The sequence below is a fragment of the Petromyzon marinus genome, chromosome 31, assembly GCF_048934315.1.
Source record: "Petromyzon marinus isolate PM22_M1 ecotype Great Lakes invasive population chromosome 31, UKy_Petmar_22M1.pri1.0, whole genome shotgun sequence".
Taxonomy (NCBI): Eukaryota; Metazoa; Chordata; class Hyperoartia; order Petromyzontiformes; family Petromyzontidae; genus Petromyzon; species Petromyzon marinus.
In genome coordinates, this window is record NC_133697.1 from 3,660,430 (window position 1) to 3,686,864 (window position 26,435).

The following is a 26,435-nucleotide window of genomic DNA, read 5'->3' on the forward strand; positions in this document are numbered from 1 at the left end:
CCCCCCCCCCCAGCGTGGCCAGTTTACGGCCTCGGCCTGTAAACATCACTCGCCACAGTGGCGAGATGTTATCTCTCTCGCCTGGTATGCAGGAGGTCGTTGGTTCTATCCTGACCCTGACGCCTGCTGTATATGTGGAGTTTGCATGTTCTTCCCGCAGTTGCGCGAGTTATTCTCCAGGTCCTCCAGTTTTCCCCTGCACATTTATAAACACGAGTTTAGATTATTTGGCTGCTATAAATTTGCATGTGATAAACCACTTCGTTGAGCTATAATTTGTGGCCAGGTTGCTTCTTAAAAATAGTTATATAACTCAGTGGGTTGTACCTCCAACACACCGGTGTGCTGTACTTGTGACGAATTGGCACATTCTGTTTACGTGACAACCCTTACTAGTTGGCTGTGTCGGTGGTGGTGGGTTTTAACGACACATTTAGATATTTATGCGATCTAACCCAAAAACCTCTATTATGGATAAAATAAAATAGTTAACACTCGCGTTTGATTCAGGTTTTTACTCAAACTGCCTCGATTCCACCTTTCAGTTCCTCAACGATCACAAACACTAAGCCATTTGTGGCCTCTCACTCTTGATCCGAGCCCTGAGTTGACCTCTGACCCGACCCCTCTACCCGTGTGCGACCCACCTGTGCGTCGAGGCGCGCCCTCTTCTCCTCCTCCTCCCTCTTCTTCCTCGAGTCCTCCAGCTCGTGTTGGGCCTCAGTGAAGGCCTGCAGGAACGTGTCCAGGATCCCGAAAAACTCCTCGGGCTGCGAGCGGCTCGCATCCTCCCCAAAGTGGCCCACGGCCCAGTTGAACTGAGCCCGTGGGGGTGGGGGGGGGGAGGTGGGGGGGGAGAGAGAGCGGGGGAGTAACGGAGGGATACAGAAAGCAGAGCAACAGGGGGAGAGAGAAGGGAGAGCGAGAGAGGCGGCAGGGGGGGGGGATATAGGGGACAAAAGATGGGGAGAGAGGGGAAAAGGAAGTGGGCAGGGGAAGGGAGCAGGGGGGGGGGGAAGTGATGGGGAATGGTGGGGGAGGGAGGTGGAAGTGCGAGGGGGAGAGGAAATGACAAACGGGAAGGGGGAGACAAAGGGGGATGAGAGAGGGGTGGCGGTTACTTGAGGAAAGACTGTACAGGTTCCTGTACACACCTGTTGCTGCGGTAGTTGTGTTACAGTTGAAGCTCTGATAGCTGCAGCAGTGCAGTTGTGATAGTGTTGCTTTGGTAGTGTAGCTTTGGTAGCCCTGCGGAAGTGTAGCTGTGGTAGCTGTAGCTGTGATAGCGATAGCTGTATTTGCGAAAGCTGTATCTGTGGTAGCTGCAGTAGCTGCGGCAGCTGTGGCAGCTGTCGCGCGGCACCTACCTTCTGCTTGGCGTCGCACAGCGCCTCCTCGAGCTCGGAGAAACGGTAGCTGCCCACGTTTATGAAGCTCGTCATCACGGGGACGAACCTATCCCCCTGGCCCGATGGGTTGGCGCGCTGGTACACCAGCTCCTGGGGGGCAAGGGGCACCGAGTCAGGATGGGGGGGCTCATCGCTGGGGGGCCCTCGCCACATCAATAAGGGCTGTTTCTGGTGGTGCGGGAGTGGAGTGGGGGGGGGGGCTCCCCCACGGTATGGGGTCAAGGGGTCTCAGGGGTCGTGCTGGACAGGACCAGTGCTCACGGCACCACCTGTGCTGGGTAGCTGTGAACTAGGTCGTGGGTGATATCCTGGGTGCTGTGCTGGGTGGCACCCAGGACGGCACCCAGGGTAGCACCCAGGGTGCCGTCCTGGGTGCTGTCCTGGGTGCCACCCTAGATGCCGTCCTGGGTGCCACCCTGGGTACTGTTGTAGCTGCTGTGCACTGGTGTCACCACTCACGTCCTCGACGCTTTTGAGCTCCTTCTTGATGTTGTTTATTTCCTTTTCCAGCTCCACAAAACTGTGGGGGGAGAGGGGGTGGTGAGGAGGGGGGGGGGGATTACGAATGAGATTGAAGATAATAGGCAAAGCAGATGTCCGTCTCTAGGAGTCTGCGTGTGTCCGACCACGTGTCCATCCACGTGACATCCATTTGGTTATCTGTGTGTCCGTCCGGGTGTCGGTCCGCTTGACCCTCCATGTGTCGGTCTCTGGTGTAGTGCGCAGGCCGTACTTGACCCTGGCGGCATCCGGTATGTGTTGGAGGTCAGAACGCAGGGCCAGCACTCCGCGGAAGTGTCGCTCCAGCACTGTGATGAGGTAGTGCAGCAGGGTGATGTTCCTGCACGAGACACGGTGAGGGGGGTGGGGGGGGGCACGGTGAGGGGGAGGGAGTGTCCACGTCCCCACCGACTGCGAGATCCGTGTAGATAGAGGCAACGCGGCACGCGGGGAGTAATGAGGATGGATGTTTATATTGCTGGCAGTGGTGGTGGTTACTGCTGCTTACTCAGAGGAGGAATTGGAGGCGCTGCTGCTGAACCTGGAGCATGCCACGAAGAGGTGGGGTCATCAGCCCCACCAAAGCTAAGCACCTGCCTGGGTATTTTGTGCCATCGGACATTCCACCCCCAAAACTCCCAATTGGTGATGGGGCAGTTGTGATGAGAGTGGAGAGTTTTCCATATTTGGGCAGTGTGCTCATGACCAGCTCCGATTTGACAGCAGAGGCATCACTACGAATCAGTCGAGTGGCATTATCTTTTTATCGGCTGCGTAACGCTGTATGAAAGCTACCTGGTCTCTCGCTCCACACAAAGCTTTAGGTTTTCTCGGCCACGGTCATCCCTTCCCTTCTCTACGCTTGCGAAGCGTGGCCCCCTCTAATGTAACATCTTCGCCGGTTAGAAACATTTCGGCTGGCCTGCCTACGATCCATCCTGGGCTTAACCAGGTTGGATTGTGTGAGAGCTCAGTAATCCTTGTAAGATCTGGGAAAAGTCCCATCGGCAGGCAAGGCTACGTTGGCTGGGTCATGTAGCCCGCATGCCCAGCCACCGTATGCCCAAACAGCTTTTGTTCGGCCGGATAGAGGGGGCTAAACAGGCGCGGCACGGGCTAGAGAAGAGATGGAGTGATGTGGTACAGGAGGACGTGGAGCTGAGTGGACTTGCCGATGACTGGTACCAGCGGTGTCAAGATCGTCCTCTGTGGAGGAGGCTGATGAAGGACGCTGTTGGGCAGTTGGAGGCAGTCGCCCTCCAACAACAACGGAGGGCGGAGGAGCGATGCTCACAACAATGAGCAGAGCGTCGGGTGGCTAAAACACAGCAAGTTGGCACAGTAGGGGGAACAGGTGGTGCATCGGCCAGTCGTCTCAGTCGACCCATGGCACCTGGGTCTGTCCCGTGACCTTCTGCCAGCGGGCGTTCAACACTTCATGTGGCCTTAACGTGCATATAGCCTGGCACAAGCGCCTTGGTGACGTCACCGCCACTTAGTGGCGAATGGCGGTTGTTGTTCTTGTTGGCGGTTGTGGTTACTTCAGTAGTGGCGGTGGTTACTGTGGTGGTTACTATAGTGGTGGTTACTGTAGCGGTGGTGGTTACTTTGGTTGTGGGGGTTGCTGTGGTGGTGGCGGCAGTTACTGTGGTGGTGGCGGTGGTTGCTGTGGTGGTGGTGGCGGCACCTGTCAGTGCTGGACTTGGTGTCGGCGATCTTGTTGAGGCTGCCGATGCGGAAGCCGAACGCGTTCCCTCGCTGGCCTTTGTTCATGAAGTTTCCGAACGCGAGGACGACCTCCAGGAGCTGTCGCAGACTTTCACAGCTCAGCGCCTCGCGCGACGCTTCCAGCACCGCTACCCAGACAACGACAAAGACCCCCCGCCACCCCGTGCAGCTTTTACACACTCCAGAGGCGAGCGCTGCTCTTAGCGCCGAGCGCCGTCGAAGTCCGGCACGCGAGGGGGTGAATTGCAGGCAGCTCACACCCTGCACAGCCAAGCACGCGCACTCACGTTTACTCACTCACTCGTTGGTTCACTTACTCACTTGTTCACTCACTCACCCACCCACTCAGATCTTCACTCACATCTTCACTCACTCACATCTTCACTCACTCACTCGTTCACTCACCCATCCACCCACCCACTCTCAAGTTCACTCACCCACTCACATCTTCGCTCACTCAGACTCACTCGTTCACTCACCCACCCACCCACTCACATCTTCACTCACATCTTCACTCACAGACTCACTCACTCGTTCACTCACCCACCCACCCACTCACATCTTCACTTACATCTTCGCTCACTCAGACTCACTCACTCGTTCACTCACCCATCCACCCACCCACTCTCAAGTTCACCCACCCACTCACATCTTTGCTCACTCAGACTCACTCACTCACTCGTTCACTCACCCACCCACCCACCCACTCAGATCTTCACTCACATCTTCACTCACAGTCTCACTCACTCGTTCACTCACCCATCCACCCACTCTCAAGTTCACCCACCCACTCACATCTTCACTCACTCACAGACTCACTCACTCGTTCACTCACCCACCCACTCGCTCGCACACCGACTTAGATAAAAAAAGAAACGCGCTCCCAGTGAGAAGGGTGAGGAGGGTGACGAGGGTCAGGAGAATTAGGAGGGTGAGCTGGGTGAGGAGAGCAAGGAGGTTGGGCAGAGTGAGGAGGGTGAGGAGAAGGGTGGGTGAGGAAGGTGAGAAGGGTGGGCGAGGAGGGTGAAGAGGGTGGGTGAGGGAGGTGGGTGAGTAAGATGAGGTGGGTGAGTAAGATGAGGAGGGTGGGTGAGGGAGGTGGGTGAGGAAGGTGAGGGAGGTGGGTGAGGAGGGTGAAGAGGGTGGTGAGGAGGGTGAAGAGGGTGGGTGAGGAAGGTGAGAAGGGTGGGTAAGGAGGGTGAAGAGGGTGGGTGAGGGAGGTGAGAAGGGTGGGTGAGGACGGTGAAGAGGGTGGTGAGGAGGGTGAAGAGGGTGGGTGAGGGAGGTGGCTGTGGAGGGTGAGGAGGGTGGTGAGGAAGGTTGGTGACTACCTTCCACCTTGGGTTTGCACTCCTCCACGCGCTCCGCAAACTTCTTCTTGAAGTAGAGCGCCTGAAGCCGCTGCTGGTAGTGGGGGATTCTGGGGGGTGGGGAGGTGTCAACTCTCACCATGCCAGTGGAGCGGTGCGATGTGCGTTGTATGGCATGGAGTGGTGCGAGTGGTGTGTGTGGTTTGCGTGGTGTGGTGCGCTGTAAGTGTGCATGGTGTGGTTTGCATGGTGTGGTGCGCTGTAAGTGGTGTGGTGTGCATGGTGTGGTTTGCGTGGTGTGGTGTGCTGTGAGTGGTGTGGTGTGCATGGTGTGGTTTGCGTGGTGTGGTGCGCTGTGAGTGGTGTGGTGTGCATGGTTTGCGCGTTGTGGTGTGCATGGGGTGCTTTGCGTGTTGTGTGTGGCGTGAGTGGTGCAGTGCGAGTGGTATGGTGTGCATGGTGTAGTTTACGTGGTGTGAGTGGTGCGAGTGGTGCGAGTGGGGTGTTGTGCATGGTGTGCATGGTGTGAGTGGCGTCAGTGGGGTGCGTGGTGTGGTTTCCGTGGTGTACTTGGTCTGCGTGCTGTGGTGGGACCCGCACCGGCTCATGTCGAAGAGGAAGCGGTCTGCCCGGGCCATGCGCTCCGTCTCATTCTTGTGCTCCTCCAGCAGGTCCACGTCACTCTTCTCCGGCACGAATTTCAGCAGCTGGGGGCAGATATGGGTGACTCGGTGACCCCGTGACCCCGCTACCCCAGTGAGTCAGACTTCCACACCTGACCACGAGGTAACGGGGCGCACGTGTGTGCGTGTGCGTGTTCGTTTTTACATCCATTTTGACCGTGTAGTTTGTGAAACCTTCGATGGCTGTACCAGAGGAATTTCCATCTGGTACAGATACAGTGGGTGGCTGATCGATGCCAGGGTGCGATCAAGGGATGGCTCCCTATTGGTCAACCATGTTACGTATGCTGATGATCTGTTGATTGCTGCTCACTCAGGGGAGGAATTGGAGACGCTGCTACTGAACCAGGAGCTTCCCACCAAGAGGTGGGGCCTTACCATCAGCCCACCAAAGCTAAGCACCTGCCTGGGTATTTTGTACCATTGGACACTCCACCCCCACAACTCACAATTGGTGATGGGACAATTGTGGAGAGAGTGGAGAGTTTTCCACACCTGGGCAGTGTGCTCATGACCGGCTCCGGTTTGACAGCAGAGGTCTCACTCCTAATCAGTCCAGCAGCATCTGTTCATCGGCTGTGTAATGCTGTGTGGCAGCTACCTGGTCTGCCCCTCCACATGATGCTTTGGGTCTTCTTGGCCACGGTCACCCCCTCCCTTTTCTATGCTAGCAAAACGTGGACTCCCTGAATGGAACATCGTCACCGGTTAGAAACATTTAGGCTGGCCTGCCTACGATCCATCCGGGGTTTAACCAGGCTGGATTGTGTGAGGAGCTCACAAATCCTTGAAAGTTCTGGACAAAGTCCCATCGGTAACTCCTCCGGCAGGCAAGGCTGCGTTGGCTGGGTCATGTAGCCCGCATGCCCAGCCACCGCATGCCTAAACAGCTTTTGTTTGGCCGGATCGAGGGAGCTAAAATGGTGAAGCACGGGCTAGAGAAGAGATGGAGTGATGTGGTACAGGAGGACGTGGAGCTGAGTGGACTTGCCAATGACTGGTACCAGCGGTGTCCGGGTAGCTAAAGTGTAGAAAGTTGGCACAGTAGGGTGTTACAGCTGGTGGTGCATCTACCGGTCATCTCAGTCAGCCAACCCATGGCACCTGCTGGGTCTGTGCCGAGACCTCCTGTCAGCGAGCCTTCGACACTTCACGTGGCTTCAAAGTGCACCTAGCCTGGCACAGGTGCTGTGGGGACGTCACCGTCACCTCGTGGCCAATGGCGGTTGTATTGGTATTGGTGTGAGAGTGAGAGAGTGAGTGGGAGTGAGTGAGTGAGAGCCCCACCTGCTCCAGCATGTCTTTGGGGAGGTCTTCGTGCTCGTCCATCTGCATGACCGCGCGCTTGATCTCCTCGTTGGTCAACTTCAACCTGAGGTGAACGTGGCATCAACAACATCAACGACATCAGCAACGTCAACAATATCACCACTACCGCCAACAATAACATCACCACCACCAACATCATCATCATTACCGTCACTAACATAAGTAACATAAACACCGTTATCAACACCACCACCAACAACATCATCACCACCACCAACTTCAACATCACTGCCAACAACAACAATATCTGTAACATTAACAACATCAGTAGCATAAATAATTATAACCACCACCGAAACCACCGGTTACATCAACACCACAGGTACCACCAACACCACCGTAACATCAACACCACCAATACCACCAATACCACCGGCAACATCAACAACACCAATATCACCGGTAACATCACGACCATCAACACCACCAACATCACCGGCAACATCAACACCGTCAACACCACCGTAACATCAACACCACCAACACCACCGAAACATCAACACCACCAACACCACCAACACCAGCAGTAACATCAACACCACCAACACCACCGGTAACATCAACACCACCAACACCACCGGTAACACCAACAACACCATCACCACCGACACCACTGGTTAACATCAACACCACCAACACCACCGGTAACACCAACAACACCATCAACACCACCGGTAACACCAACAACACCATCAACACCACCAACACCACCGGTAACATCACGACCATCAACACCATCAACACCACCGGTAACATCAAAACCACCAACACCACCGGTAACATCAACATCACCGACACCACCGGTAACATCAACACCACCAACACCACCGTAACATCAACACCACCAACACCACCGGTAACACCACTATCACCAACACCATCAACAACACCATCAACACCATCGGTAACATCAACACCACCAACACCACCAGTAACACCAACACCATCAACACCACCGGTAACATCAACACCACCGGTAACATCAACACCACCGGTAACATCACCTGTAACATCAACATCACCGGTAACATCAACACCACCGGTAACATCAACACCATCAACACCACCAACACCACCGTAACATCAACACCACCAACACCACCAACACCATCAACACCACCAACACCACCGTAACATCAACACCACCAACACTACCAACACCATCAACACCACCAACACCACCGTAACATCAACACCACCAACACCACCAACACCATCAACACCACCAACACCACCGTAACAACACCACCAACACCACCGGTAACATCAACACCACCATCGGTAACACCAACACCACCAACACCACCGGTAACATCAAGACCACCAACACCATCAGTAACATCAACACCATCAACACCATCAACACCATCACCGCCATCGGTAGCAAGGCCCCAGGCGACCCCCCCCCCCACGCACTTAGAAAGGAGGATGACGCAGTTCTGGGCCCTGCGCCCGTCAATGACGCTCAGCTCCTTGGCCTTCCGGCTCGCGTTCAAGATGTCCTCCGTCGAGCCCACGTGATCCCTCTGGTGGGGGGAGAGGGGGGGGGGCAACAGCTCAACCCCTGCGGTGACGGAGGAGATGGTGGTGATGATGACGTTGCTTGTGGTTCAGACGATAGTGGGGATGGTAATGTCGATGATGACGCTGATAATGACAGTGGCGTTCATGTTGACGGTTGCTGATGATGATACCGGTAGCTGATAGGATGGTCACGATGATGATGATGATGGTCCTGGTCGGTGACGAAGACAACGATGAAAACGATGATGATGGTGCCCGTGCTCGAGATGCCGATCGTGGTCAGCGGAGTAACACAGAACTCTGCGTTATCGAGCACAGTCGATCATCGATTATATTATCCGGGGGCTTCGGGGGGGAGGAGGGGGCGCTGGCTTTTCAAAAACGCCGGATAATCAATCATCTAGCTTATTTTTGCACATTGTCACGTGACATATTTTTCTAGTGTTTTAAATTAGTTGACACTGAAATTGGCATGAACATACAAACTGACAAAAGTCCTACTTTAAAATGTTACTTTATTTACTGTACCATACTTACCACTCCAATCTTGAAGGCTCTGCACGGGGCGATGTATATACGTCCAGTATTGTGATTGTTTAAGTTGAATGTAGTGTATAATGTACCATATGTAATATTTAACACTGTAATCAAGCATTGCTACTTTTTTTTACCACGCACACTGTGCCGATGGCCGGACTGATTATAGCCTTTGGAGCGGTTTTGCCGGCTTCGCCAAATCGGCCCGGGACCTCTGGATTTATTTTGGAAGCCGGATAATCGATGATCAAGTGTACTATATATAGGTTTTTAACCTTTTATCTGGCACCAAAACCGACACCTTTATACAAGGGATCATGTTTGCAATAACCACAACACAAGCAGTCAAAATACAAACAAAAAGAGACAACTCTGATGATATGCACTGTCCTTGAAATTGATTGGTCCACACCCGAGATGGCTATTCTTAGGGCCTAGTCTCCATTGGTGTTGGACCAGATGATGCCAAAAGGCGTCATATTGATAATATTGATAAAAACGGCGGTGATGGTGGTGAAATGATGGTGATGATGATGATTGTGACGACATTGGCGAGTGTGCACCTGAGGCTTCTGGTAGGCCGAGAAGGTCTTCTCCAGGTCCTCCAGATCCAGGACCTTGAAGACTTTGAGGTCATCGATCTCGTTCCACACCGTGTCGCCGAGCTTGTTCTGCGGTCCGGAGGGATTCACGACTCGGGAGGCGTTCATTCACGAACTCGTCACCAATCAACCAATCACGAATCGACATATCACCACGCCATCGTTTCCCTGCACCTGCAGCTGTCCTCTGATGACCCCTGCCAACCCCCCACCCCTCCACCCCTCTCCACCCCCTCACCTCGGGCAGCTTGGTCCAGTTGAAGGACTTGAGGGGCTGCGACGGCTGTGGGAGGTTCTTCCTCTTGGCGGTGCCCTGGCCGCTCATCCCCGGCAGGGGAGGAGCCCCGGGTGGGCCCCCCGGGGGAGGGGGAGGCGGGGGGGGAGGGGGTGGCCCCCCGCCGGGGGGCGGTGGTGGCCCCGCGGGGCCCCCCAGGGTGGAAGAGGCGAGGGAGCCGTCCTGCCCGGGGCTGCCGGGGGCCAGGCCACCGGGCACCGCTCCCTGCGGGCACACGGGCCGCACGCACACGGGTTTATCATCACCGCCTCCACGGGGTGGGGGGGGGTCACAATACCTTCAATCGCCCCACCCACCCGCCCACCCCACGCCTCCACCCCCGCCCCCCCTCCCCTCCCACACCCATGCATCCCTAAAGGTTAACGAGGTCAGGGTCCCAGGGATCAGATCGGGGTCCCTGCACCCGGCCATGTTACGGTCCTTGAGGTCATTGCAGCATTTCTGAGACTCGGGTCCGAGTCAGGATTGCTTATGGTCAAGGATAGTGTTACTCAAGGTTAGGGTTATTAGGGATCAGGGCTGTTAAGGGTCAAGGTTAGGGTTTCTCAGGGTCAGGGTTGCTCAGGGTCAGCCTTACTCGGGGTCAAGGTCATGATTGTTAGGGGTCAGGGTTCAGGGTTGCCGGGGGTTCAGGAGGTCACCGTGCGGGCCAGCTGTGCGGCGAGCGCGGCGGCCTGCTCTCGGGCGCGGCCCAGCTCCAGGCTCTCGCGCTCGAGGCGCTCCTTCATGCGGCCCAGCAGTCCCTCCAGCTCCTCCTTCTCCTGCGTCTTGGCATCGCACTCGCGCTCCTTGCGCTCCAGGCGGCCCTGCACCTCCCCGTGCTCTACCCGCGGTGGGGTCGCGGGGTCACGTCGATCACAGGGGTCACAAGACGGCGTCACGATGCATGGGGTCACGTGGGGGTTATTACGTGTGGGGGGGGGGTTAGGGGGGATCAAACGGGCCTTAGTAAATACGGGGTCACGTGGGGTCAAATACGGGGTCAGAACTCACAGGGGTTGGATAGGGTCACAACACTTGGAGGTCACGGTCCCCTCACTCCGCTACCCACGTCCCACCTCCTCACCTTTCCTCATCTTCTCCGCTTGCTCTTTCCACTGCTTCACTTCGCCTTCATTCACCAACCTGGGAGAACAGCGGACGTGCGGCGAGGACGTGCGGTGAGGAGATCGGTGAGGAGAGCGGAGGCGTGGTTTGCATGTCATGTGTGATGCTGTTCTCTGGGTGTGGTGTGCGTGGCGCAGTTTGCTCTGCATTGTGTTGTCTGAGAAGAGGTTTTCCCCTTTTTTTCTGGCCACAAAACAGGCGTTGAGGTGTTAAAATACCAAACTGAAAACTTTTGCAAGGAATCGTGTCCGCATTAACCACAATACTTGTGGTCAGAATGCAAATAAAAAAAACACTGATAATATATTGGCATTGTCTTTGAAACTGATTGGTCCACACCAGAGACAGCTTTCTTTTGAGCCTCGTCTCAATCCATATATTTTCAGAGTTTTTTATTTGCATTCTGACCACAAGTATTGTGGTTAATGCAGACATGATTCCTTGTAAAAGGTTTCAGTTTGGTGTTTTAACAACTTAACACAACCGTTTTTGTTGCCAGAAAAAGGGGGAAAACCTATTCTCATATTTTGGTACTGGCAAAGGAGGTCCCATGATGTAGTTGTGTTGCCTGTTGTGTTGTATGCTGCTCAGCGTGCTGTGTGCTGATCTTATCTTAAAATAATTTATATAATGCCTTATCCTGGGCATATTACACAGAATTAATAATAGTACATATTAATGTAATGGTGGAGATGAGGTTAATTAAGTAGATGAGAGGAAGCAATGGGAACATCTGTGATGCGTGAAATCAGGGAAAGTGTGCTGTGCTGCGCAATGTGCTGTGTGGTGTGCTGTGGAGTGTGCTGTGTGGTATGCTGTAGTGTATGCCGCACCACGTGGTGTGCTGCGCCATGTGCTGTGTGGTGTGCTGTGGAGTGTGCTGTGTGATATGCTGTAGTGTATGCCGCACTGCGTGGTGTGCTGTGCCATGTGCTGTGGAGTGTGCTGTGTGGTATGCTGTAGTGTATGCCGCACTGCGTGGTGTGCTGTGCCATGTGCTGTGTAGTGCTGTATTCTGCGTTGCGTGGTGTACTGCGTGGTGTGCTGTGCAGTGCTGTGCTGTGCACCGCGTGGTGTGCTGTGCACCGCGTGGTGTGCTGTGCACCGCGTGGTGTGCTGTGCTGTGCACCGCGTGGTGTGCTGTGCACCACGTGGTGTGCTGTGCAGTGCACCACGTGGTGTGCTGTGCAGTGCTGTGCACCGCGTGGTGTGCTGTGCACCGCGTGGTGTGCTGTGCACCGCGTGGTGTGCTGTGCTGTGCACCGCGTGGTGTGCTGTGCACCGCGTGGTGTGCTGTGCTGTGCACCGCGTGGTGTGCTGTGCACCACGTGGTGTGCTGTGCAGTGCACCACGTGGTGTGCTGTGCAGTGCTGTGCACCACGTGGTGTGCTGTGCACCGCGTGGTGTGCTGTGCACCGCGTGGTGTGCTGTGTGATGTGCTGCGAGGCAGTCCCCACATGCGCACGATGTTCTTGACGTTGAAGTTGTCTAGGGGTGCGATGTCTGGGTCCTCCCCACGTGGGCCCTGCAGCACCATCTGCTGCACCAAGCGATCGAGCAGCTGCCAGTGCTGCACCGTAGTGCCCACCTTCTTGTCTGCACCACCACCACCACCAACATCACCATCATCAACATCACCGGTACCATCATCACCACCACCACCGTCATCATCATCATCAATAACACCACCACCACCACCAACATCACCATCATCAACATCACCGGTACCATCATCATCACCACCGTCGTCGTCATCATCATCAATAACACCACCACCACTATCATCAACATCACCATCACCGGCAACATCATCAAAATCACCATCACTATCCCCGGCACCACCACCACCACCGCCACATTCATCATCAACATCACCTCCACCACCATCAACATCACCGGCACCATCATTGTCACCATCACCATCGTCGTCATCACGAGCCATCGTTCGTCAGCCTCGTGCGACGCCTGCCCCACTCACAGGGCATCTGCAGGCAGTGGAAGAGGATGGACATGAGGTGGGGGTACGCGTCCGTGAAGCTCAGCTTCTTCCGGATTGCCTCGAACATCTGCCCCGCGCTCCGCGTGTCGATGTGCGTCTGAGACATGGGGGGCGGGGGGCAGTGGGGGGGGGGGGGGCGTGTTAGATTGAAACCCGGGCTCCACGCTGGGGCACGCTGCTCGAGGCCGGTAGGGGGAGGGGGCAGTGAGCGTCGGTCCTCACCGTCTCAAACCTTCGCGCGATCTCCGCCTCGTCCTCGTTCCGCGACATCTCGAAGAAGTCCAAGTGCCTGCGTGGGCGCATGCAGACGCACAGACACACACAACGCTTACAAAGATCCCCCGTAGAGCCTTAACAGACTGTTGGGGCAAGTGCTGTTCGCGAGCACCCTATGAAGGTCGGCACGGCACGTGACGGGGTGGGTGGCTGGCACCACGCCCGACCGCCTTTGTCTCCATAGGGGGCGATGTTGACACGCCGGACCAGGTACTCATTTGAGGCTGAGTCGACCTAGGGGAGGCCCGTGACCGATTCAGATAATTGTCACTGGTGTTGGCCGTGAGCGGGAGTCGAACTCGGGTAGCCGGGTTCATAGCTCAGTGCGTTAACCACTGACTATCGCTCCCCAAGTCAAAGACAAAGATCCCCCGTATAGCCTCTTGAATACACTTAGGGCAAGTGCTGTTCGGGAGCACCTATGAAGGCCGGCACGACACGCGAGGGGGTGGATGGCCAGCACCACGCCCGGCCACATTTCTCTCCCTAAGTGGCGATGTTTACACACTGCACCAGGTACTCATTTAAGGTTGAGTCGACCTAGGAGAGGACCATGACCAATTCAGATAATCGTCACTGGTGTTGGCCGTGAACGGTTGTTGAACTCGCGTCGCCGGGTTCGTAGCGCAGCGCGCTAACCACTACCGCTCCCCATACACACACATGGACACACAGACACAGACACGCAAAGGGGGCTGAACGTCTACGTGCACACATCGCTCACCCGGCCAGAGACACCCAGCACCCGGGCGTCATTTCTCTCTGGGATTCCGGTTGGAACTGGAGAGAGCCGGGAGGCGGCAGGCGACTAGCAGTCACGGCGAGAAGCATACTGGATGCGGTGTGCCGTGTGTACGGTGGGCCTGGGGGTGAAGGTGGAGGCGGGTGGGGGAGGGGGGGGGGCGCACCTGTCGAGAGTGGCGTTCTCGTGCACGCGCAGCGCGTCGATGAGCGGCTGCAGGCCCAGCATGAGGAGCTCATAGCGCAGGTGCAGCCGGAACTCCAACTTCTCCTGGCTCGCACAGCGAGGGTCACGCTTGGGTCACGGTCGGGTCACGGAGTTATGGGGTCAAGTTCACGTGTCGCAGGGTCAGGGTAGTGGGTTTAGAGTTGACGTTCTGGTTGGTGCGAGGGTTGGAGTGAGGGAGGGGATGGGGAGGGATTAGGGAGGGATGGGGGTGGGGGGCCCTACCTTCCCGGGCCCCGCGTTGAGCACGGCGTTGAAGAACGACATGATGGCCGTCTTGAGGCCGAGTTCCTGGCGGTAACGTCCCGTGTTGCGCGCGAGGTCACTCATTAGAGTCTGCGGGAGAATCAGGAGAGTCGTGCACCACGAGAGCCTCGCTGATTTTGCGAAGCCTTTGGTCATCGAGTTGCAGCAGACATTAACGAAACACAAAACGTAAACAATGCGACGATGATAATGATGACAATGACGGTGACAATGACGGTGACAATGACGGTGACAATGACGGTGAGTGGTGCCCAGAGGAGCCCCGAGTCGACTCAAGAGAGCCGGGACGCGTCGCGAGACGGGAGGAGAGGCACGCGGGACGAAGAATGGTGACGAAGGTGGAAGCACCGAGAGAGTGCCGATGACGGCGACGGTAGCGACGACGGTGACGGTAGTGACGACGGCGACGATGCCGGCGAGGACTGTGACGGTGGCGGCGACGCGTAGCGCAGCGTCGAGCGTGGCGTCACCTGGAATCGCGTGCGTTCGCTGGCGAACTCCTGGAAGTTGACCATGGCCTGCAGCACCTTGCGGTGGCCTCCCGGCACGAGGCAGAGCGCGCCCAGGATCTCGAGCGCGGCCACCTTGGTGCGCGGCGCGTCCACGGCGAGGCTGCGCGCGATGGCGTCCACGGCGGTGGGGTGGGCCAGGACGTGAGCGCGGCCCTGCGCGTTGTTCATCAGCGCCTTGACGCAGCCGATGGCGGCGGCGTGCGCGGGCCCCGACGCCGTGTCCTCGTCCATGCGCTCCAGGAAGTGCAGCAGCGCCGAGAGGCCGTCCAGCTCCATGAAGCGTGTCACGAAGCTGCGTGTGCGCGCGTGCGTGCGCGTGCGTGTGTGCCCATGCGTGTGTGTGTACGTGTGTGTGCGCGCGTGCGTGCGCGCGTACGTGCGTGTGTGCCCATGCGTGTGTGTGTACGTGTGTGTGTGTGTGTGCGTACACGTGTGTGCGTGTACGTGCGTGTGTGCCCATGCGTGTGTGTGTACGTGTGTGTGCGCGTACACGTGTGCGCGTGTATGTGCGTGTGTGCGTGTGAGCCCATGCATGTGTACGTGTGTGTGTGTGTGTGTGCGTACACGTGTGCGCGTGTGTATGTGTGTGTACGGAGCAGTGCGGGGGTGCAGAAGCACAGCGGTTAGCCCCCTGATGACGCAAGTTCGACCGATAACGGTGGCGAATATATTTGAACTGGTCTTGAGCCTCCCCTAGGTCGACTGAGCATTAAATTAGCACCTGGCGGGGTGTAAGGTGCGATGTGTAAGCAAAGGTGGCAGGGTGTGGTGCTGGCGACCCACCCCGTCGTGCTAACTTACGGCACTCGTCCCACCCAACAGCCTGTGTAGGCTGCACGGGGGATCTTGTGTGTGTGCGAGACCCAAGCAGGAGATGTGAGGATGAGGTGAGGATGAGGTGAGGATGAGGGTTCAGAGAGAGAAATTAAGAGAAGGTGTGAAGAGTGAGAGAGTCGGAGAGATGAGGTGAGAAGAGACACGGTGAGGACCATTGAGGACATGGGTGCAGGGTGTCATTGTGCAGGGTGTCATTGTGCAGGGTGTCATTGTGCAGGGTGTCATTGTGCAGGGTGCAGAGTGTCATTGTGTAGGCTGTCGAAGGTGCAGGGTGTCGCGGGGTGCAGGGTGTCGGGGTGCAGGGTGCCGGGGTGCAGGGTGTCGGGGTGCAGGGTGTAGGGTGCAGGGTGTAGGGTGCAGGGGTGCAGGGTGTCGGGGTGTAGGGTGCAGGGGTGCAGGGTGTCGGGGTGCCGGGGTGCAGGGTGTCGGGGTGCAGGGTGTCGGGGTGCCGGAGTGCAGGGTGTCGGGGTGCAGGGTGTCGGGGTGCCGGGGTGCAGGGTGTCGGGGTGCAGGGTGCAGGGTGCCGGGGTGCAGGGTGTCGGGGTGCAGGGTGCAGGGTGTCGGGGTGCAGGGGTGCACCGGATGGGCTGGGTACGCAGCGCCGTCTTGAGTCCCTCCACCACCTGTGCGCGCTCCGCCTGCTCCTCGGGGCTGTAGCCACTCACCGAGGTCATCTGCAGCACCGGGCCAGACACTCACTCACCCATTCACCCACCCACTCACCAATTCACCCGCTCATCCACTTACTCACTGACCCACTGACCCACCCATTCACTCACCCACTGAGCCACCCACCCACCCACCCGCTCGCTCGCTCACCCATTCACTCACCCACCCCCCCACCCATTCACTCACCCACTGACCCACCCATTCACTCACCCACTGAGCCACCCACCCACCCACCCGCTCGCTCGCTCACCCATTCACTCACCAACCCCCCCCACCGAAACACACGTCACAGGTCACTGCGTCACCTCGCCGCCACTCACCGAAGACATCTGGTTGATGCTATCGATGTAGTAGTCTGGCCAACTCGTGGCCGAGCGGTTCGGATCCTCCTCCTGAAGCAACAGCACCACCAGCATCATCATCAGCAACATCGTCAGCATCACCGTCAGCATCGGAAGCACCGTCATTAGCGTCATATCAGCAACATCATCATGATCAGCAACAGCATCAACATTTGTATCTGTGTGCATGTGTGGGGAGCAGCAGCGGAATGGTTATCGCTCTGCGCTACGAACCCAGCGACCAGAGTTCGATTCCCGCTTACGGATGACACCGGTGACGAAAATCCGAGCCGTTTGTGCGCGTCTCCCCTCGGATGCTGACTACGTACTGCACCAGGTACACACCGCACAAGGTACTCAAATGGTTACCTGGTGCGGTGTGTCATAAACATCATCACTGGGGAGACAAAGGCGACTGTGCATGCGTGGTGCTGGCCACGCACCCCCTCGTGTGCCGCGCCGGCCTTCAAAGGATGCTTTTTAACACGTTGGCTTTCGCGACCAATGTTACCCATCAGCGTGTGTTCTTTGGTTAGATCGCGGAAATACAAACGTGCTCTTACACCCACCACCCGGCATAGCCAATTAGCCAGTTTTCTCACAGTAAACACAAACATGCCAATTAGTCACTAGTTCAGTACACTAGTATGTTGTAGAGTAAACCCACGACATTTACAATTCGAGGACGATGTTTCGCCGGTAATTACAAGCAGCCTCATCATAGGCGCTACTCGCTAACGGCCACTTGCCTCTGCTGTCTGTTAATTCTACACGGGGGATCTTTGCGTATGTGTGTGTGTTTGTGCGTGCGTGTGTGTCTGTGTGTGTGTCTGTGTGTGGGGAGCGGTAGTGTAGCGGTTAGCGCGCTGCGCTATGAATCTGGCGACCCGGGTTCGATTCCCGCTCACGGCCAACACCAGTGACGATTATCTGAACCGGTCCCGGGCATCCCCTAGGTCGACTCAGCCTCAAATGAGTACCTGGTGCGGTGTGTAAACATTGCCACTAGGGAGACAAAGGCGAACGGGCGTGGTGCTGGCCACCCACCCCCTTGTGTACCGTTCCGGCCTTCATAGGTGCTCGCTAACAGCACTTGCCCCTACAGTCTGTTAAGGCTATATGGGGGATCTTTGTGTCTGTGCGTGTCTGTGTGTTTATGTTTTTGTGTGTGCGTGTCTGTGTGTTTATGTGTTTGTCTGTGTGCCTGTGTGTATGTGTTTATGTGTGCGTGTCTATGTGTGCCTGTGTGTGCCTGTGTGCCTGTCTGTGTGTGTGTGTGTCTGTGTGTCTGTGTGTTTATGTGTGCGTGTTTATGTGTGCGTGTCTATGTGTTTGTGTGTGCCTGTGTGCGTGTCTGTGTGTCTGTGTGTGTGTCTGTGTGTGTCTGTGTGTTTATGTGTGCGTGCAGCTGTCAGCTGGCGTGGCTCCACGCATGACAATGTGGATTGACTGGATACTAAAACTCGTTGTTATTCTTCTGTGATTTACCTTTTAACTCGCAGGGTAGCGTCCGACAACAATGCGCTCATCCTCAAAACAACTTCCCACACACACCTACCACCACATATCTACACCGCGTCACGCGTCCCAGACACCAAAGCACACACACACGTCACCGTCCTACACCTACCACACCCAACCTGCGTCGGGTGTGGTAGGTGTAACTGCGATTAGCACGGTCGGCAACGTACGGTGCAAAAGAAGTTCACCGTACATACGTACGTCTCACCCATGCTGGGTTCAACAACCACACTGCAGGTCACAACAACAACACATATAAAGACAAAGACGCCCCCGTGTAGCCTTCACAGACTTTTGGGGCAAGTGCTGTTGGCGAGCACCGATGAAGGCCGGCACGGCACATGCAGGGCTGAGTGGCCAACACCACGCCCGGCGGCCTTTGTCTCCCCAGTGGCGATGCTTATACACCGCACCAGGTACTCATTTGAGGCGACCTCGGGTTCGCCAGGTTCGTAGCGCAAACCAATACACTACCCACAAAACAACAACACTCACACACCCCCACTCAGTCACCTACACCCTCACTCACTACACTGCAGGTCACCCCACTTCTCTCTCCACTTCCTCCACTGCTCCACTCTGGACTCCCCTCTCCCATCATCATCGTCATCGTCGTCATCTCTTCTTCCCAAGCTCTCACAACAACAGTTGACCTCACTCAATTCAAGAAACACGGCACACTCTCCTTATCTATTCCAACGTTGATAACAGTGCTGATCGTTGCTGGCCGCTTTGATGCGCCGGGGCCACGATTTAAACAAATATGTAATTTGCTAACACGTCGCATGTCAGGACCTACCACATACCAGGTCACTGCCCCCCACCCCCCACCCGCATGCCACGTTACGCACCAATTCCAGGCAGGAACCCCACGTCCACCTGTGGGCACGCGCCCCCAGCCAGTCAATAACTAAATAGCCCCCAGCCAGTCAATAACTAAATATCCCCCAGCCAGTCAATAACTAAATAGCCCCCAGCCAGTCAATAACTAAATAGCCCCCAGCCAGTCAATAACTAAATAGCCCCCAGCCAGTCAATAACTAAATAGCCCACAGCCAGTCAATAACTAAATAGCCCCCAGCCAGTCAATAACTAAATAGCCCCCAGCCAGTCAATAACTAAATAGCCCCCAGCCAGTCAATAACTAAATAGCCCCCAGCCAGTCAATAACTAAATAGCCCCCAGCCAGTCAATAACTAAATAGCCCCCAGCCAGTCAATAACTAAATATCCCCCAGCCAGTCAATAACTAAATATCCCCCAGCCAGTCAATAACTAAATAGCCCCCAGCCAGTCAATAACGAAATAGCCCCCAGCCAGTCAATAACTAAATAGCCCCTAGCCAGTCAATAACTAAATAGCCCCTAGCCAGTCAATAACTAAATAGCCCCTAGCCAGTCAATAACTAAATAGCCCCTAGCCAGTCAATAACTAAATAGCCCCTAGCCAGTCAATAACTAAATAGCCCCCAGCCAGTCAATAACGAAATAGCCCCCAGCCAGTCAATAACTAAATAGCCCCCAGCCAGTCAATAACTAAATAGCCCCCAGCCAGTCAATAACTAAATAGCCCCCCGCCAGTTAATCACTAAATAGCCCCCAGCCAGTCAATAACTAAATAGCCCCTAGCCAGTCAATAACTAAATAGCCCCCAGCCAGTCAATAACTAAATAGCCCACAGCCAGTCAATAACTAAATAGGCCCCAGCCAGTCAATAACTAAATAGCCCCCAGCCAGTCAATAACTAAATAGGCCCCAGCCAGTCAATAACTAAATAGCCCCCAGCCAGTCAATAACTAAATAGCCCCCAGCCAGTCAATAACTAAATAGCCCCCAGCCAGTCAATAACTAAATAGCCCCCAGCCAGTCAATAACTAAATAGCCCCCAGCCAGTCAATAACTAAATAGCCCACAGCCAGTCAATAACTAAATAGCCCCCAGCCAGTCAATAACTAAATAGCCCCCAGCCAGTCAATAACTAAATAGCCCCCAGCCAGTCAATAACTAAATAGCCCCCAGCCAGTCAATAACTAAATAGCCCCCAGCCAGTCAATAACTAAATAGCCCCCCGCCAGTCAATAACTAAATAGCCCCCAGCCAGTCAATAACTAAATAGCCCCCAGCCAGTCAATAACTAAATAGGCCCTAGCCAGTCAATAACTAAATATCCCCCAGCCAGTCAATAACTAAATATCCCCCAGCCAGTCAATAACTAAATAGCCCCCAGCCAGTCAATAACTAAATAGCCCCCAGCCAGTCAATAACTAAATAGCCCCCAGCCAGTCAATAACTAAATAGCCCCCAGCCAGTCAATAACTAAATAGCCCCCAGCCAGTCAATAACTAAATAGGCCCTGGCCAGTCAATAACTAAATATCCCCTAGCCAGTCAATAACTAAATAGCCCCCAGCCAGTCAATAACTAAATAGCCCCCAGCCAGTCAATAACTAAATAGCCCCCAGCCAGTCATTAACTAAATAGCCCCCAGCCAGTCAATAACTAAATAACCCCCAGCCAGTCAATAACTAAATAGCCCCCAGCCAGTCAATAACTAAATAGCCCCCAGCCAGTCAATAACTAAATAGCCCCCAGCCAGTCAATAACTAAATAACCCCCAGCCAGTCAATAACTAAATAGCCCCCAGCCAGTCAATAACTAAATAGCCCACAGCCAGTCAATAACTAAATAGCCCCCAGCCAGTCAATAACTAAATAGCCCACAGCCAGTCAATAACTAAATAGCCCCCAGCCAGTCAATAACTAAATAGCCCCCAGCCAGTCAATAACTAAATAGCCCCCAGCCAGTCAATAACTAAATAGCCCACAGCCAGTCAATAAATAAATAGCCCGCAGCCAGTCAATAACTAAATAGGCCCCAGCCAGTCAATAACTAAATAGGCCCCAGCCAGTCAATAACTAAATAGCCCCCAGCCAGTCAATAACTAAATAGCCCCCAGCCAGTCAATAACTAAATAGCCCACAGCCAGTCAATAAATAAATAGCCCCCAGCCAGTCAATAACTAAATAGGCCCCAGCCAGTCAATAACTAAATAGGCCCCAGCCAGTCAATAACTAAATAGCCCCCAGCCAGTCAATAACTAAATAGGCCACACCCCCTACCCGCCAGGTGCTGCCGCACGCAGGCCACAATTGCACCGCGTGGGCCACGGGGAAGCTCGTTTGACCATACTTCACCATTCCGGTCGGCGCAGGTTTCGTGAAGTGGGTGGGGCCACTCGCCGACATTAGCCGTGGCAGGGAATGGAATTTTAGAAAACCGGGTTCACGGAGCAACGCGCTAACCACTGCACCGCATTCCTGGGTTTAATCCCAGATTAATCCCAATGGATCCTCGACCACACCCGTATATTCCCCCTCTGCCCCCCACCGCACCCCCACCCCTCCTCCCCCAGCGGACACCAACTCAAAACAATTATGAAGTTTGGCCGGACATCGCTAATCACCCTAATAGCCCTTATTAACAACTGGTTAGCTTCGCAGCGTCCCGGAAAGGCCACGGCGAGCCTCAAGGCTCCTCGCAGGAGGGTTCTCCACCGTGACGTTGGGCACGAGCTCTCTCCGAGCGCTCTACTCCAGGACGGAACCCCGTGGAGTGCCCGGAGAGAACCGACACTCGCGAGGAGATAGCGCCTCCGGAGAGTCGCAGACTCCTGGCTGCACGCCGCTCCAGTCACCACAACGCACCTGCAAGGGAGACCCTTACAACTGCGACTGCCCCGTGGCTGCCCCCTATGTGTGTGTCTACTCCTGCGTGTGGCTGCCCCCTGTGTGTGTCTACTCCTGCGTGTGGCTGCCCCCTGTGTGTGTCTACTCCTCGGTGTGGCTGCCCCCTGTGTGTCTACTCCTCGGTGTGGCTGCCCCCTGTGTGTGTCTACTCCTCGGTGTGGATGCCCCCTACGTGTGTCTACTCCTGCGTGTGGCTGCCCCCTGTGTGTGTCTACTCCTCGGTGTGGCTGCCCCCTGTGTGTGTCTACTCCTCGGTGTGGCTGCCCCCTGTGTGTCTACTCCTCGGTGTGGCTGCCCCCTGTGTGCGTCTACTCCTCGGTGTGGCTGCCCCCTGTGTGTCTACTCCTCGGTGTGGCTGCCCCCTGTGTGTGTCTACTCCTCGGTGTGGCTGCCCCCTGTGTGCGTCTACTCCTCGGTGTGGCTGCCCCCTGTGTGCGTCTACTCCTCGGTGTGGCTGCCCCCTGTGTGTGTCTACTCCTCGGTGTGGCTGCCCCCTGTGTGTGTCTACTCCTTGGTGTGGCTGCCCCCTGTGTGTGTCTACTCCTGCGTGTGGCTGCCCCCTACGTGTGTGTCTACTCCTCGGTGTGGCTGCCCCCTGTGTGTGTCTACTCCTCGGTGTGGCTGCCCCCTGTGTGTCTACTCCTCGGTGTGGCTGCCCCCTGTGTGTCTACTCCTCGGTGTGGCTGCCCCCTGTGTGCGTCTACTCGGTGTGGCTGCCCCCTACGTGTGTCTACTCCTCGGTGTGGCTGCCCCCTGTGTGTGTCTACTCCTCGGTGTGGCTGCCCCCTGTGTGTCTACTCCTGCGTGTGGCTGCCCCCTACGTGTGTGTCTACTCCTCGGTGTGGCTGCCCCCTGTGTGTGTCTACTCCTCGGTGTGGCTGCCCCCTGTGTGTGTCTACTCCTCGGTGTGGCTGCCCCCTGTGTGTGTCTACTCCTGCGTGTGGCTGCCCCCTGTGTGTGTCTACTCCTCGGTGTGGCTGCCCCCTGTGTGTGTCTACTCCTCGGTGTGGCTGCCCCCTGTGTGTGTCTACTCCTGCGTGTGGCTGCCCCCTGTGTGTGTCTACTCCTGCGTGTGGCTGCCCCCTACGTGTGTGTGTCTACTCCTGCGTGTGGCTGCGCCCTACGGGGCTGCCATCCTCACGTGGGGCTGCCACCATCCCCAGTGTGGCTGTCCCCCGCTTCCTCCCCCCCCCCCGTATGACTGCCCCCCCCCCCCCCCACAATGTGGCTGCCCTCCACCTCTCTACGTGTGACTGCCATCCCAGTGAGGCTGCCCACTATGTGGATGTCCCCCCCCCACCACCCACCTTCTTGCTGCAGTAGAGTTGCCACTTCTTCTCGTCGGGCAGAGCGAACATGTCCGCGCGGTTCTTCTCGGGGAGATCCAACTCGTCCTGCAGAGGTGGGGCAGAGCTCGCGTGAGACTCAAGCAGAGACGCGCATCAGACACGCATGTATGCATAGGCACACGCTCACACAAACACGCACAGAGACACACGCACGCAGATAGACACGCACGTACATAGGCACAAGCCCACACAAACACGCACAGAGACACACGCACACAGATGACACGCACGTACATAGACACACGCATGCACAGACACACGTATATAGACAAAACAAGCAAAGACAAAGATCCCCCATATAGCCTTATCCGATTTTTGGGGCAAGTACTATTAGCGAACACTTATGAAGGCCGGAACGGCACACGAGGTGGCGGGTGGGCAACACCACGCCTGGCTGCCTTTGTATTCCTCGTGGCGATGTTTAGACGATGCACCGGGTACTCATTTGAGGCTGAATCAACCTAGAGGAGTCTGAGGACCGGTTCTGATAATCGTCACTGGTGTTGGCCATGAGCGGGAATCGAACTCGGGTCACCGGGTTCATAGCGCAGCGTAGCGCTAACCGCTACGCTCCCGCTCCACACCTGCACGGGAACACACGGCGAGACACACAAAGGTGCACGAACAGAGACACGCACCTACACGTAGACACACAGGCACGCACACTCTTGAGTCAAGCGTCGCTAGCGCGCACCTATCAAGGACTACACACGCACGCACACCGAATTGGGGGGGGCGGGGGTGGGGGGCACGCACCACCAGCTCCGCGAAGAGCGCCTGCAGCTCCTCGTGGGGGGGCATGGGTGCCTGGGGCCACTGCGGAGGGGTGGCGGCCCCCCCCGGGCTCTGCACAGCGTGTGTGATCTGCTGCGAGCCGTGGTGGCCCAGACCCAGCGTGCGCAGCAGCCGGCTCTGCCTCTTCTTCTTGCCCGCCATCCTCCTCCTCCTCGTCACTCTCCTCCTCCTCCTCCTCGCTCTGCCGCCGCCGCCGCCGCCGCCGCCGCTCTCTCCTCCTCACGAGCCGCGCCCGCTGCTCATGGCCCCCCTGGCGGAGTGGAGAAACGGAGAGGAAGGGGAGGGGGGAGCTCAGGGGGCAGTGGAGGGGGAGGGAGCGAGGACCCTGGAGGGGTTCGTGACGGGAAACGCGAACCCCGCTCTCTGTCTTCTCTGCACGGGGACTCGGGGACGTGGGGGGCGGGGGCAGAGAGGGGGGGGCCCCCTCCCTCCCCCCGCAATTTCCGCAGGGGATGGAGGCGACGGGAAATGGCTTCGGCTCTTCCTGCTCACTGTGTCACTACTCACTGTGTCACTACTCACTGTGTCACTACTCACTGTGTCACTACTCACTGTGTCACTACTCACTGTGTCAACCACCGTGTCATTACTCACTTTGTGAATCCCTGTGGTGTCACTCCTCACCGCGCACTGTGTTACCGCCTTGCTCCATTGCCACTCGCTGTGTCACTCGCCGCGCCACTCGCCGCGCCACTCGCCTCTTCGTACAGGCGACTCAACATTTGTGCCAAATGTCAACCCTCTGGCGCTTGTAGCAGCAGAGCCATTGCAGTTTGCAGCGGCTCCACTTCCCGCCGTGCGATGCCTCCAACACAACCCCCCCCCCCCCCCTCGTGTCCCGCGGCCGCAGCTCCCGCATCGACAACGTCCTCCCACCTTCCGTTAGCGTCAGGAGACGGACGGGACGGCCTACGCCAGTGGTTCTCAACCGGGGGTACGCGGACCCATGGGGGGCGGGCGGGGGGGGGGGGTGTAACGTGGCAATGTCCCCCAGGGGGCAACGCGAGGTGCTTTATCAATGTGTGAAATGTTATCGTACGTGAATAATCACGTATGAAACTGCCAGCATAAAATAACTACGATAACATTTAAATCCATATGGTAACCTAGAACCGCAACAAGTAATTGGTTTAACTCACTGATGGTAAGCAACGCGGTTTACAAGAGTAGCCGTTCGAGTGCGCACAAATGGCGTCACGCACGCAGAACGTCCCGTTGAGTTGTTACTAGCTAGTTGGGATACCTCAAAAAATGGACAATTGGTTCAAACATCGATTTAACACGTTCATTATTAATGCTTTTATTTATCAGAAGCAAGCCGGGGGGTGGGGGGGGGGGTTACTCGGTTGAAACAAAATATAAGAAAGAGAGGTACAGTAGCAGCCAAACAAGTTTGAGAACCACTGGCCTACACAATGACCTGGTAAACATGCCAACCTGGGCCCAACTGCATGCCCACGTTGCACGTGACTGGTGCCTCGATGTAGATTGATGGCGGGTGGGGGAGACGGGGGAGAAAACTAGAATTAGAATGTCGTCTATCGCGATCGTGTCCCACTACTCCGCCCAGCTGTGTTTGTGGGGGGCATCTCCATCCCTCTACGCGCATCATCACCATCATCACCACCATCGCCGCCACCACCATCATCATCATCATCAACCCCACCACCGCCATCATCACCACCATCACCACCATCATTATCAACCCCACCACCGCCATCATCAACACCATCATCATCATCAACAACAACCACCACTCGTCACCACGGTGCTTGTGCCAGGCTATGTGCACGTTAAGGCCACGTAAAGCGTCGAACACCCGCTGGTAAGTCACGGGTCAGAACCAGTCATCAGCAAGTCCACTAACCAGTCATCAGCAAGTCCACTAAGCTCCACGTCCTCCTGTACCACATCACTCCATCTCTTCTCTAGCCCGTGGCCACACCTGTTTAGTCCCCTTTATCTGGCCGAACAAAAGCTGTTTAGGCAAGCGGTGGCTGAGCATGCGGGCTACATGACCCAGCCATCGCAGCCCTGCCTGCCGGAGGAGTTCACCGATGGGACCGTCTCCAGATCTTTCAAGGATTTGTGAGTTCCTCACACAATCCAGCCTGGTTAAACCCAGGATGGATCG

The 26,435-nt window shown here is 56.2% G+C and overlaps 1 protein-coding gene across 2 annotated transcripts in view; it reads right to left on the reverse strand.

Annotated features, from left to right (window-relative positions):
- LOC116947661 (disheveled-associated activator of morphogenesis 1-like) overlaps window positions 1-26,435 on the reverse strand; it is a 37,849-nt gene that overhangs the window by 2,664 nt on the left and 8,750 nt on the right. The window contains exons 1-24 of one of the 2 annotated variants that reach the window (XM_076071006.1): window positions 24,896-25,049; window positions 24,263-24,551; window positions 23,465-23,551; window positions 16,873-16,944; window positions 16,463-16,557; window positions 15,005-15,338; window positions 14,493-14,603; window positions 14,209-14,312; window positions 13,247-13,313; window positions 13,004-13,121; window positions 12,483-12,621; window positions 10,985-11,043; window positions 10,560-10,741; window positions 9,862-10,122; window positions 9,585-9,692; window positions 8,377-8,486; window positions 6,919-7,003; window positions 5,549-5,655; window positions 4,970-5,058; window positions 3,598-3,766; window positions 2,143-2,250; window positions 1,869-1,929; window positions 1,368-1,499; window positions 648-818 (exon numbers count right to left, since the gene is read on the reverse strand). In XM_076071006.1, the coding sequence (XP_075927121.1) occupies window positions 648-818; window positions 1,368-1,499; window positions 1,869-1,929; window positions 2,143-2,250; window positions 3,598-3,766; window positions 4,970-5,058; window positions 5,549-5,655; window positions 6,919-7,003; window positions 8,377-8,486; window positions 9,585-9,692; window positions 9,862-10,122; window positions 10,560-10,741; window positions 10,985-11,043; window positions 12,483-12,621; window positions 13,004-13,121; window positions 13,247-13,313; window positions 14,209-14,312; window positions 14,493-14,603; window positions 15,005-15,338; window positions 16,463-16,557; window positions 16,873-16,944; window positions 23,465-23,551; window positions 24,263-24,442 (2,949 nt within the window). In that variant the 5' untranslated portion in view covers window positions 24,443-24,551; window positions 24,896-25,049. Of the gene's footprint in view, window positions 1-647; window positions 819-1,367; window positions 1,500-1,868; window positions 1,930-2,142; window positions 2,251-3,597; window positions 3,767-4,969; window positions 5,059-5,548; window positions 5,656-6,918; window positions 7,004-8,376; window positions 8,487-9,584; window positions 9,693-9,861; window positions 10,123-10,559; window positions 10,742-10,984; window positions 11,044-12,482; window positions 12,622-13,003; window positions 13,122-13,246; window positions 13,314-14,208; window positions 14,313-14,492; window positions 14,604-15,004; window positions 15,339-16,462; window positions 16,558-16,872; window positions 16,945-23,464; window positions 23,552-24,262; window positions 24,552-24,895; window positions 25,050-26,435 lie in introns of those variants that run through there. The other variant, XM_032963642.2, reaches the window with a different exon arrangement.